Genomic DNA, 11567 nt, shown 5'->3' with positions numbered 1-11567 from the left:
TGGTTTAAATTGCATCTTGTGGTTCAAATAAATGATGGTTCTTACCCTTTACTCGGGAAGTCATATAGATGGCACAGTGTAATAAGCCATGTGACCAATATAAAGAGGCAATGTCGTCGAGAGTGTAGCTGTGGCAAGTATGAAGTGAGTTTTTTTTTTGACAAAAAATATGAAGTTTGTTAAGTATTACATTGTTTAAAAAATTGGAGGTTGAACATTTTATAAGTGAGATGACCTATAAATCTAATGCCTCAAGGTTTTGGGTAAAAGTGTGGTGACTAACTTACTTGTATGATTGTTTTTAAACGCAATGTCGATGATCCCCTGACTACCCCTCATGACCTCACACTAGTATCATATTCGATGGTTCGACGAATTGTTTAACTGACTCCTTGTATCGAAAGTCTTCCTAACAGAGGTGATCAATCAAGCAACGTGTTCCGTCGAAGCAGCGACAACTGCGGTGCAAAGTGTATGAATGAAGAAAGCTTTCACTTGAGGGATAGCATAATGAATCGAATGACTCACACTTAAGGGTGAAATTGTTAGTGACAACTGTGAGGTGAGTTAAGTTTCACATAGCTTATAAAAGTGGAGGTAACACTTTATAAGTGAGATGACTCATAAACATAATATCTTAAGATTTTGGATAAAAATATAGTGCAAAACTCACTCGTATATGAATTTAGAGATGTAAATGGATATTCACATAATATTATGATATCAGCTCCTTGCCGTATAAATATGACATTCATATTCACTTCATATTCATGCAAATATTTGTTACTTCCTCCGGTTCTATATATAAGAGAAAATTTACTTTCTACATTCATTAAGAATTTAGTGTATGTAATCTATAATATGATCTAGATAAACTTTCTTTTATATATAGCAGCAAAGGAAGTATTTGTTAAAGGGTTAAAGAGTCTCTAAGAAGAGCACTATTTATCTAAGAGCACTATTTAGTATCATAGTTAATTATTTTCTTTTTCTATCTTTTAGCAAATTACCAAACATGTGTACGTGACCAAACCAAAGTGGCAAAATCGTTTTGATCATTTCCTCCATGATACACCACACCAGCATAGGGTAGAACGTATATACGACCAAGTTAAAGGGGTGGTTAGGTAAAATGACTTGAAAAATAATAAAAAAAAAACAAGATAGTGTACGTTTGGGGGATATTTGTCAGTGAGAAGATCACACAACACCCAATCCAAACTCTTTCCTCTCTCATTTTTCTCTCTACTTTCTTCTCCACACTCCCTCCCTCCCAATATTAACATTCATTACCACACTGACACACACCACTCTCAGGTGATCTCTCTTCTCATCTCTCAATCCCAACCACTCATCCTCCCTTCATTCCTTCCTTCATTCCTTCCTTCCTCCATCCACAAATGCAGGAAATACATTCCATCGGAGCCGGCGGTACCAGGTTCTTCGGTGGCGGTGGAGCCGCTGACCGGAGACTCAGACCAAACCAAAACAACAACAACAACCAGACCCAACCAGTCTTGAAATGTCCTCGCTGTGAATCCATCAACACAAAATTCTGTTACTATAACAACTATAACCTCTCTCAGCCACGCCACTTCTGCAAAAACTGCCGTCGTTACTGGACTAAAGGCGGTGTCCTCCGTAACGTCCCCGTCGGTGGCGGTTGTCGTAAATCTAAACGATCAACCAAACCAAAAAACTCTTCATCCTCTTCAGAAATCTCTACTTTGCCGATGACTCCACCGGAGAACAAATCGAACTCTCACTCAAGCAGTGAGAGTTCTAGCCTCACCGCCGCGGCGGTGACCGAGACTCTTTCCGAACAAAAACCGCTAAACTCTAACACGAAAATCAACAACACTGGTTTGGAGAATGATTCACTTGAACAAGGTTCAGGTGATTGTGGTATTTTCTCAGAGATCGCGAATTTTACAAGCTTGATCACTTCTTCCTCTAACGAGACATTGCCGTTTGGATTCGGTAACTGTAACGGTAACGGTAACGTTAACTGTCTGACCGATGCGTCGTCGTTTCAGTGGCAGAACCAAAAAGTGATGGATCAACAGAATCATCATCATCATGGAGATGCATTGAAGTTGTTACCGGAGAATATTGGTTCTGGATCGTTGATGGACCACAGTATTGATTTCTCTTTGCTACAGAGTAAAACTAGCAACGGTGGATTTGGATCGTTGGATTGGCAAGGTGGTGCAGATCAAGGTTTGTTTGATCTTCCTAACACCGTTGATCAAGGTTACTGGAATCATACTCACTGGACTGATCAGGATAATGACAATTCTACCCTCTTTCATCTTCCTTGATATAGTTATTATAAGCCTCAACTCAACTTTTTTTTTTTAATTTAATTTTTTACCTTTTATAATTATATATATTTTAACTTTAAAGAAGAGCAAAGAATATTTGAAATCAAAACCAAAGTAAAAAAAAGTGAAAGAGAAGATGAAGATCGAAGATGGAAGCACTTCGTATAATTAATCATGAGGTGTATATTTTTTTTATTTCTTTTTTTTTTCCTTCAAATTTGGGAGGTTATTAAGCTTGATTTTAATTGCTGATGTGCATGTACAACTAACTTCCATGTTAGTTTTTATCTGATTTTTTATGAGCTTGTTTTAATATATTATTTAATATATATGGATATATGGATGTTAAATTTGATCGATTAGAGAAATAGAAAAATGTACATGTATGTTTTAATATACGTCGGTTGTTTAGTTTTGTAATCTTATTTTCCCTTGTTTAGAGATGCAATTTCTTATAAGCCACTAATTTTGATCTAGTAATGAGAGATTTGGACAGTATATTGTAGCTGCTAGGTTCGATTCTCAGATCATTGTAAATAAAAACAAAATGCAATTCCTTCTATACTACTACTAATTAGCAGTTGCAACTTTGTGGCGAATAAACTACCGGGTTGAGTGATTGAGTGTGTGATTGAGTGTTTCGTAAAATTAAAATTAGCGGCTGAACACATGTTTAATAATTAATATTAATTTTTTAAAAATAACATGATAAGGGTAATATTGAAAGAAAAAATATACTCCTCAAAAACTCAGACTATTTAAAATAGGCTTTAAAATATAAGCCATGACATATTTTTAACAAACTGTTACCAAACATAATTTTTAGTTTTTAGGCTATAAACCATATAAGCTATAACCTAAGCCTAGATTATATGCACAGAGCCTTTATATCAAACTTCAAATTATCAGTGTCCATGAGATGTTTATCATTGAGTTTATTTTAGTTTGTACGAGGGAGGTTAGACATTAATATATTTTTGTTCATGAAAGTGGAGAAGACATTGAATAATAATTTAGATATTTAATTTGTTTGAAATTTAGTTGCTAATATTGATAGCATGCGCGATGATGAGTGCGGGTGTGGAAGAGAGAGTAGACACGTGGGATTGTGTGACAAGACAAAGGCTTTGATTTGATGTGAAGAGTCGGTTGGAGTGTGTTGTCTTGTGGTGGCTTATTCTGGTCCTTACCCTACTCATACCATAGTGTGATTTAATCAAGTCTTATTCACAGTGCCAATTTCAGAGAACAAGAGCAACCAAATAATTAGGATGGTAGGGAAAATATGTTAGTGCATTGATAGTGGAGTGTCAACTCATTGTGCATGGAATTGCCTGCTTGATACTGTATGTCGGTCCACCCAAAATTTAATTAAAATTATAACAAAGATTAAATATATACTAATTTGAATCATTAAGAATTTTCACATTAGTTGTGGTTGCGAGATAATATAAATATATATTTATAAGTGATCGTGTTGACCAGAATGATGCGACTTCGCCGGCGTTTGCGGTGGTTGAGAGCGTTGAGACCCCTGTTGAAGCGGAGGGGGGTTGTGTACCTGCAGGCACTCCGACGCTCAAGTCAGTTTGTGTTGGTAGAGGTTTTCTTAGCTATAAAATGCGTACCTTGCAAATGAAGTGGAGAGGCATATATATAGCCCCCAGCGCTGGGCTAAGGCCCTTGATGACATTAATGGCCATCAAGTGGCTGCTGGAAAACGGCTTGGAGGCCTTGATGTGCAGTAAATGCTCATCATTCCGGTTTACGGCCGTTACAATACGCAAGGGTATCTGACCGTTAGGACGCGCTCGGATGGTATATGTGTTCGACACCCTCTGGTGCTCGAGCTCTAAGCTCGGCCCAGAACAGGAGCCCCCCAAGTCGTTATGCTCGTAGGCGAGGGTAATGACTTGAAGCTTTATCGATTCGTCTCGATTTACCGAACATAACAGATCCGAGTTGGGCAGCTGAATTTTCGCAGTGTCCCTGTGGTCAAAGTCAAGCTTTTGGTAAGGGAAAATCGTTTATTCCAAGTGGTCAATCCTAGGTTTCTGTAGCCGCCTCTCGCATTTATGGGATGTCAGGTGTGGTGACTGGTCCTTTGGGCGGCAAGTTTTGCTATAAATACTTGCTTATCCTTTGGCTTCCCATATCCTGAGTTTGAAGGCTAGCGATGGATAATAGGGATTCCAAGAAGGTTGTTGCTGATGGCTCTGAGTCTCGAAGAGGAAAAAAGAGAGTGGAGGTTCCCAAGCCTGCGCCGACTCGTTCTCAAAAGGGGAAAGAAGCTAAGGTGATGTTCCCTTCCTCGGATACTTCTGATACCTCGAGTTCCGACGAATCGGCGGATTTCATTGGGGCAATCGAGGAGTTCCTGAGGGCTCGTCAATCTCCCCACCTCTATCCTCCTGGCCCTGCATCTGGTGAAGGAGGGTCCCAGGTTGGGAAAGAGGCTAAGATATGGCCAGAGGAGGTGCTGTGGACTGATTCGGATTCCGCAATTAGCTCAGGTTCCGAGCACGAGGATTAGGTGCTCGGTTCCCCTTGTAATCCTCTTCCCTTTGTAATGGACTATCATTAATAAAATAATTCTCCTTTGAATTTTCCGAGCATAGTTTATTTGCACTCATGCTTTATGTATGCCTTTAATTTAAATGATGTCGAGGATTTTCCGAACGATCCCGAGCGGACTTTTCGATCGAAACCGTACTCCTTTTTCGAGCATGTTTTCGACTTTACAAATTTGTCGAGGAGCACGGTGTTCTTATTCGGTCGCTGCGGCCTTCCCCGTATTTTTAGCAAAGAAATAAGGGGAATGGATTCCGAGGATCTTGCATTACCTTTTTTGGTTGCGATTTTCTCGGGATGTGGTGTCTTGGATTTCGCGAGATTTGCGCGAGCAGACGGGTGTGACTTGAAAGGACGAGTCGCTTCGTTTCCTTTCGCCACGTGTAAAGGCTATGAAATAGCACTCGAGTGGCTATTTTCTGAGATTTGAATTTCGAGGTCGTCTTGGACCGTTGGATTTTCGCGCCTTTTCGTTTCTCCTGAGATCAAATCTGAGCCACTTGATCGTGATTGATCCGGACCGTTGGATCGATCCTGTGGTTCAGATGGAAGCGGCGCAGGTTTTCCTGTACGGATGCGTTGGCCTATATATAGGAGGGAGGTTTTTTCGTTTGAAACTTTACAGTTTCCTACTCATTTTCTCCATCGTTTGGCCTTTCCGTTTCAAGCTTCCTCTGGTGGTTTTGCTCCTTCGGCGTTCTTCTACTACAAACTCCTTACTCCTATCTTCATTTAATCAACAAGTAAGTGTTTTATCCTTTTAATCTTTGAAGATTTTGTTTGGATTTTACTTTGGATTGTTGTAGATAGTTCACGCGGTAGGGGGTTGTAGTGTGTGTTTTTCATGTAGCTTGGGTAGTCTTTTTGGAGGTTGTAGATGGTGATTAGCACCCTTTTCCCCCCAAAAGAAGGGTTTTTCGCGGTTTCTAGGCGAAAAATCGCTTGTTTTCACCAACTGACGGTTGGGTTTTATCTTAGAACAGTGTCGAGCACCACATGCGTTTCGTGCTCGGTTGTTTACATGAATTTCGCGTTCGGAGAGATTATTTTGTCCCTTTTAGTTTCCGCGTAATCTTTTGTTTGAGACCCTCGCCCTTTCGCTTGATTTGGCGGTGGAAGGGTAGATTTGAATGTCGAATTCATTTTTCCTTCCTATGCTTTTTCAGGTTTTCTAGATGGCTGAGGGATCTCAAAGTCAATTCACGTTCATAGATCAACAGCCTTCCTCATCAATTCGCATCCGAGCCGACGTTTCGTGGGTGGCGGATGAACCTCGAGAGACGGAGTCAGTCTATCAGGATTGCGAGAGCGACATCCCAGAGACGATGTGCACGGATATACAGACTCCTCCTACCGAAGATTTCGAGGTGCGGATTCCCACTGCTCGCCACAGGATCTGCGGCAATTGGGCTTGGGGAACGATTCCCATGTATGAGATTGCTTTTAAGCATCTGGGAATTCGGCTGCCCTTTACCGATCTGGAAGTGTCCATCTTTCGGCATCTTCGGTTAGCCCCTTCTCAACTGCACTCGAACTCGTTGGCCTTTATCAAGGCTTTCGAAAAGACTGCTGAGTATTTGGGTCTGGGCCCCACCTTGCCTTTATTTTTCTATCATTTTGGCCTTCAACGGAGCTGTCCTCGGGGGGAACAGGCGAAAGGGAAGCTCGCGAAGGGAGCCCCAGTACCGGGCACCAAGCATGGATGGGTTTCTTTGAGGCAACGGAAACGCCTCTTTGATATGTTCGACGAGTCGGTCCGGGGGTTCAAGTCCGTGTTCTATGGAGTTAGGCCAATCACGACGAAAGGTTGGAACAATTTCGTTCGTAGGGGGCATCGAATTGATGAGTTTGGACAGGAAGTGCTTGATGAGCAGGGTCTCCCTATAGAGGAGGATTTTGCTAGATTCCCGTTCTATTGGCGCAGGGATCATTATTCCATGTCGACCAAAGAATTTGTGTTTACGCTGGGAGCGTTATCAGCTGAGGAGAGAGCTGACTATAAAAAATTATTAGAGTTTGTGGAGGGCTTGCCTCCTTTCCTTCTGAGTGACTCGAATGGCGAGCCTTTGCTTGGGGAAGATGGTCGAAGGTTGACCTGCCCGAAGGTGATCGCTACAAAAGAGTTGCTCGCTTGCGACACCTCGGAGGAATTGACCGCTTTTTGGAGTATGCTCGTAGCTTTCTTTTATTTATTTTTTACCAACTGTTTCCGCTCTCTTTTGTTTGCTCGCCTGTGTTTCGCTAACTGTTACACTGATCTGTGTAGGTACAATGACCAGTGGATCTGCTGCTCTCCGGAAAGCTCGTGCTGCTAAGAACAAGAGGGAGGCGAGCAGTGCTGCCACAACTTCTTCTGCCCCTCAATCTCCTACGGCCTCTAATGTGGATCGCTCGAAGAGGATGCGTCTGGGGGAGGAAACCTCTTCTCATCAGGAACGTGAGGTGGTAGATCTTTCTGGTCAGGATGATCCTCCTCGCCCCGGTCCTCATAGGTTATCTGCTGGTCTTCCTGCCGACGATTTCGTCCTTCCTCCACTCTATGCTCATGATAAACTGCTGACCGGAGAGACCAAAGTGAAAATCGATCCAGCAGATGAGGCCATCCTCGTGGATATGGGTCCTGAGGCTCTTCGGACCGAAATAGCTGCCCAATCCATGGCTCTACTCAAATTAGTCGAAGTGGCGACTTTTTTGAATGGTCGGGAGTGCAAGTATTTGGAGGAAAGGGATGAGGCTCGCAAGGAGTTGTCTTTGTTGCAGCGGAGACTGGCAGAATCCGAGGCCTCTTGCGAGGTGTTCAGGGAAGAGCGCAAGACCCTCTCGGCCAATCTCAAGGAAGCGGAGGATAGGCTCAAGACGGTGTCCGAGGAGAGGGATAGTGCTGTGCAGAAGTTTGATGAGCAGAAGGTCTTGATAAGTGAGCTGGAAGGAAAGTTGGAGGGGCTCCAAGTCACCGGGGTTATTGAAGATCGGGAGAAGGAGCTCGATCCTCAAGGGGAGTATGCTTCCTCCTCTCGTGCTGATTTGATCGTCAAGATCCAGGAGCTTGAGTCCAACATGGTCGCTGCTGCAGCTTTCAGTTTTAACAATGCAGTGGCTCAGCTCAGGGTTCTCAACCCCAGCTTAGTCGAGGAGGGTTTAGATGAGGAGAAGGAGGTGCGGGATGAAGCTATTGTTACTCCTGATGATGATGAAGTGTAAATTTGTTTTTCTTTCTTTATTTTGTCCGGGCGTTTGCCCTTCTGATGTAACCGACAATTATGGCCCTTCGGGGTCTTTAAATATCAGTACTTTTAATTTATTTTCCTGCCTTTTCGCCTTTATCTCATATCTAGATTTAGGGTTTGTATGGCGATGCTTTTAATTTCCTCTGAATGTCGAATCGATTGTTTGTATGCTCGACGCTTTTAAGCTTATGCTTTGATTGTCTTTTCATTACGACGACCTGGACGTTTGCTGTCTTCTTATTTGCGCTCGACTAATTTTGAGGTTTTTAACTTGATAATTTTCCAAACATTCTATACGCCGAACTACTCGTTTCTTCGCGCTAGTGTATGCATGGATGGTGGTCACCGTTGCGGTAGCTGGTACCGTTTGATGCCGGGCTTGGAAGGTGCGGGGAACCATTCTAAGTGTTTGGAGATGTTAATCCAAACTAACAACGAGGAGAGGGGCTGTTGTTAAGCTTTCCTCCTCGGGGTGTGAACATCCCATCGCGAGCTGGGGTTCTACCGGGCGTGTACTATGACGATGGTGCTCCGTGGTCTAGAGCTTTCCTCGCCAACATCATCGAGCTCAAAACGTCTCGACTTTGTTTTATATTTTAAGATTCATGCCCGTACCTAAGCACTCCTCCGTTGTATAGGCGTGCTTCTCATGGGCGAAGACACAGCCTTCGTTGAGGGATGGTTTTGAACTTCTCTCAACTGTAGTATTGTTTGAGTTTTTCGGCATTCCAAGGTCGAGGAATTTCTTTTCCGTAAAGGTCTTCCAAATAATAGGCACCGTTTTCGGTTTTGGCTTGAACACGATAAGGTCCTTCCCAATTTGCCGCGAGTTTACCCTCGCGAGAATCTTTTTGGTTACGTCGGAGTACTAGTGTCCCAACGTCAAATTCTCGCTTGATGACCTTTTTGTCATGCCGTTTTGCTATTTTTTGTTTCAAAGTGGCTTCTCGGAGGGCTGCGCCGTCTCGGAGTTCTTCCAAGAGGTCGAGCTCCTCTCTGAGCATTTCGTGGTTGTCTTCCCCTTCAAGGGGTACTTCCGTTCGGAAGGATGATGCTCCGGTTTCTACTGGAATTACGGCCTCTGTTCCGTACGTCAGTCGGAAAGGCGTTTCTCCCGTTGTAGAGTGTGGAGTGGTTCGGTAGGACCAGAGTACGCTGTGTAGTTCTTCTGTCCATTTTCCTTTTGCTTCATCCAACCTTCTTTTGAGTCCTCGTAGTATAACCCTATTCGCAGCTTCGGCTTGGCCGTTCGTCTGAGGGTGTTCGACAGAGGTGAAATGTTGGGTTGTACCTATTTTTGCCATGAATTCTCGCACTTTCTTGTCCGTGAATTGAGTCCCGTTATCCGTAACGACAACTTGAGGGATCCCAAACCTCGCAAGTATATTGCGTTTGAAGCATCGCAACACGTTGAATGTTGTGATGTGGGCGAGAGGTTCGGCTTCGATCCATTTCGTGAAGTAGTCGACAGCTACTATCAAGTATTTATTTTGTCCTGCTGCCGTTGGAAACGGTCCTAAGAGATCCATCCCCCACCAAGAAAACGGCCACGGGGATGATAGCGTTTTTAGCTCGTTTGGAGGGGCCAAGTGCATATCCCCGTGACGTTGGCATTTGTCGCATTTTTTGACATGCTCCTTTGCGTCTGCTTGCATGGTAGGCCAATAGAATCCTGCTCGCAAGGCCTTTCTGGCCAAGGAGCGTCCACCGATGTGTTGACCATTTATCCCTTCGTGGATCTCGCCGAGGATCGTGGCTACCTCGCTTTCTTCGACACACCTTAGTAGAGGGATGGAAAATCCTCGGCGGTACATTTTTCCATTTAGGATTACGTATGCGCAGGCTCTTCTTTTTACCTTAACTGCCTCCTTCTTATCAAGTGGGAGGTTTCCAGTGTTCAGAAATTCGAACACAGGCGTCATCCAGCTGTCGGCGATGATCTCGCATATCAGGAATACCTCGGTGGGTTTCACTATGCTTGGTTTGGATAGCGTTTCCTGAATAAGCGATTGATTTCCGCCTTTCTTTCTCTTAGTGCTTGCGAGCTTTGATAAGATATCTGCTCTTGCATTGTGTTCGCGAGGAACGTGCTTGATTTCGGTTTGTTTGAATTTGGTTAATTTTTCTTTGATCAAGTTTAAATATTCCGTGAGTCGCTCGTCTTTTGTTTGGTATTCCCCGGTTATTTGTGACGCGACGAGCTGTGAGTCCGTGAATATCTTAATTTCCTCGGCTTCCATATCCTGAGCCAGCCTTAATCCTGCCAGGAAGTCTTCGTATTCGGCTTGGTTGTTTGTGGTTGGAAAGGCGAGTTCGAGTGAAACTTCTATGAGCGCTCCTTCACCGCTTTCGAGTATGATACCTGCACCACTCCCTTGTGGATTCGAGGATCCATCTACGAAGATGGTCCATTTGTTTTTGTCCGGGGTAGATGGCGTGGTCATCTCGGCTATGAAGTCTGCTAGCACTTGAGCTTTTAAAGCCTTTCTGCTTTCGAAAAAGATTTCGAATTCGGACAACTCGAGCGACCATTTTAGCATTCGTCCTGTCATATCCGGCCTCGCAAGGAGTTGCTTAATCGGTTGATCAGTTCGAACCACGACGGAGTGAGCTAAGAAATAGTGTCTTAGCTTCCTTGCGGCCATGACTACTGCTAAGGCCGTTTTTTCAATCTGTAAGTATCGGAGTTCTGGTCCTTGCAGAGCCTTACTCACGAAATAGACGGGTTTTTGCCCTTGCTCGGTTTCTCTTATGAGAACGGCGCTGATGGCCTCCGATGCTACGGCGAGATAAAGGTACAAGGTTTCCCCTTCGTTTGGTCGCGTTAGGACTGGGGGTTCGGATAATGCTCGTTTTAAGTGTTGTAGCGCGTCCTCGCATTCCTTTGTCCATTCGAATGCGGATTCTTTTCTAAGTAATTTGAATAGAGGTAGCGCGTGTTGAGCGGATTTTGCGACAAAGCGAGATAAGGCTGTGAGCATCCCATTTAATGATTGTATTGATTTCTTTGAGTCCGGCGTGGGAAATTCAAAGAATGCTCTGCATTTATCGGGGTTAGCTTCGATTCCTCTTTCGGTTAAGTAAAACCCGAGGAATTTCCCAGCTTTTACGCCGAATGTGCATTTTTCAGGATTGAATCTCATGTTATACTTTCTCGCTTGGTCGAATACTCTTTTTAGATGGGCTGTATGATCGACTTCTTCTTCGGATTTGACGATCATATCATCCATGTAGACTTCGAGCATGTCACCGATTTCATTATTGAAGACTTTGTTCATCATCCTTTGGTATGTGGCGCCTGCGTTTTTAAGCCCGAAAGGCATTACGTTGTAATAATAATTACCGGATTCGGTCATAAACGCTGTTTTCTTTTTATCGATTTCAGCCATTTTTATTTGATTATAACCCGAGTACGCATCCATAAACGATAGTAATTTAAATCCTG

The 11567-nt window shown here is 43.6% G+C and overlaps 1 protein-coding gene across 1 annotated transcript; it reads left to right on the top strand.

Annotated features, from left to right (window-relative positions):
- Positions 1 to 921: 921 nt before the first annotated feature.
- Positions 922 to 2692, top strand: LOC123885790 (dof zinc finger protein DOF5.4-like). The gene has a single exon (XM_045935112.1). The coding sequence runs from the start codon at positions 1401 to 1403 to the stop codon at positions 2319 to 2321; it is 921 nt and encodes a 306-aa protein (XP_045791068.1). The 5' UTR covers positions 922 to 1400; the 3' UTR covers positions 2322 to 2692.
- Positions 2693 to 11567: the final 8875 nt, after the last annotated feature.

Source organism: Trifolium pratense, linkage group LG5 (genome assembly GCF_020283565.1).
Source record: "Trifolium pratense cultivar HEN17-A07 linkage group LG5, ARS_RC_1.1, whole genome shotgun sequence".
NCBI lineage: Eukaryota > Viridiplantae > Streptophyta > Magnoliopsida > Fabales > Fabaceae > Trifolium > Trifolium pratense.
The sequence above is the reverse complement of the archived record's forward strand: the minus strand, read 5'-3'. Positions and strand labels throughout refer to the sequence as shown.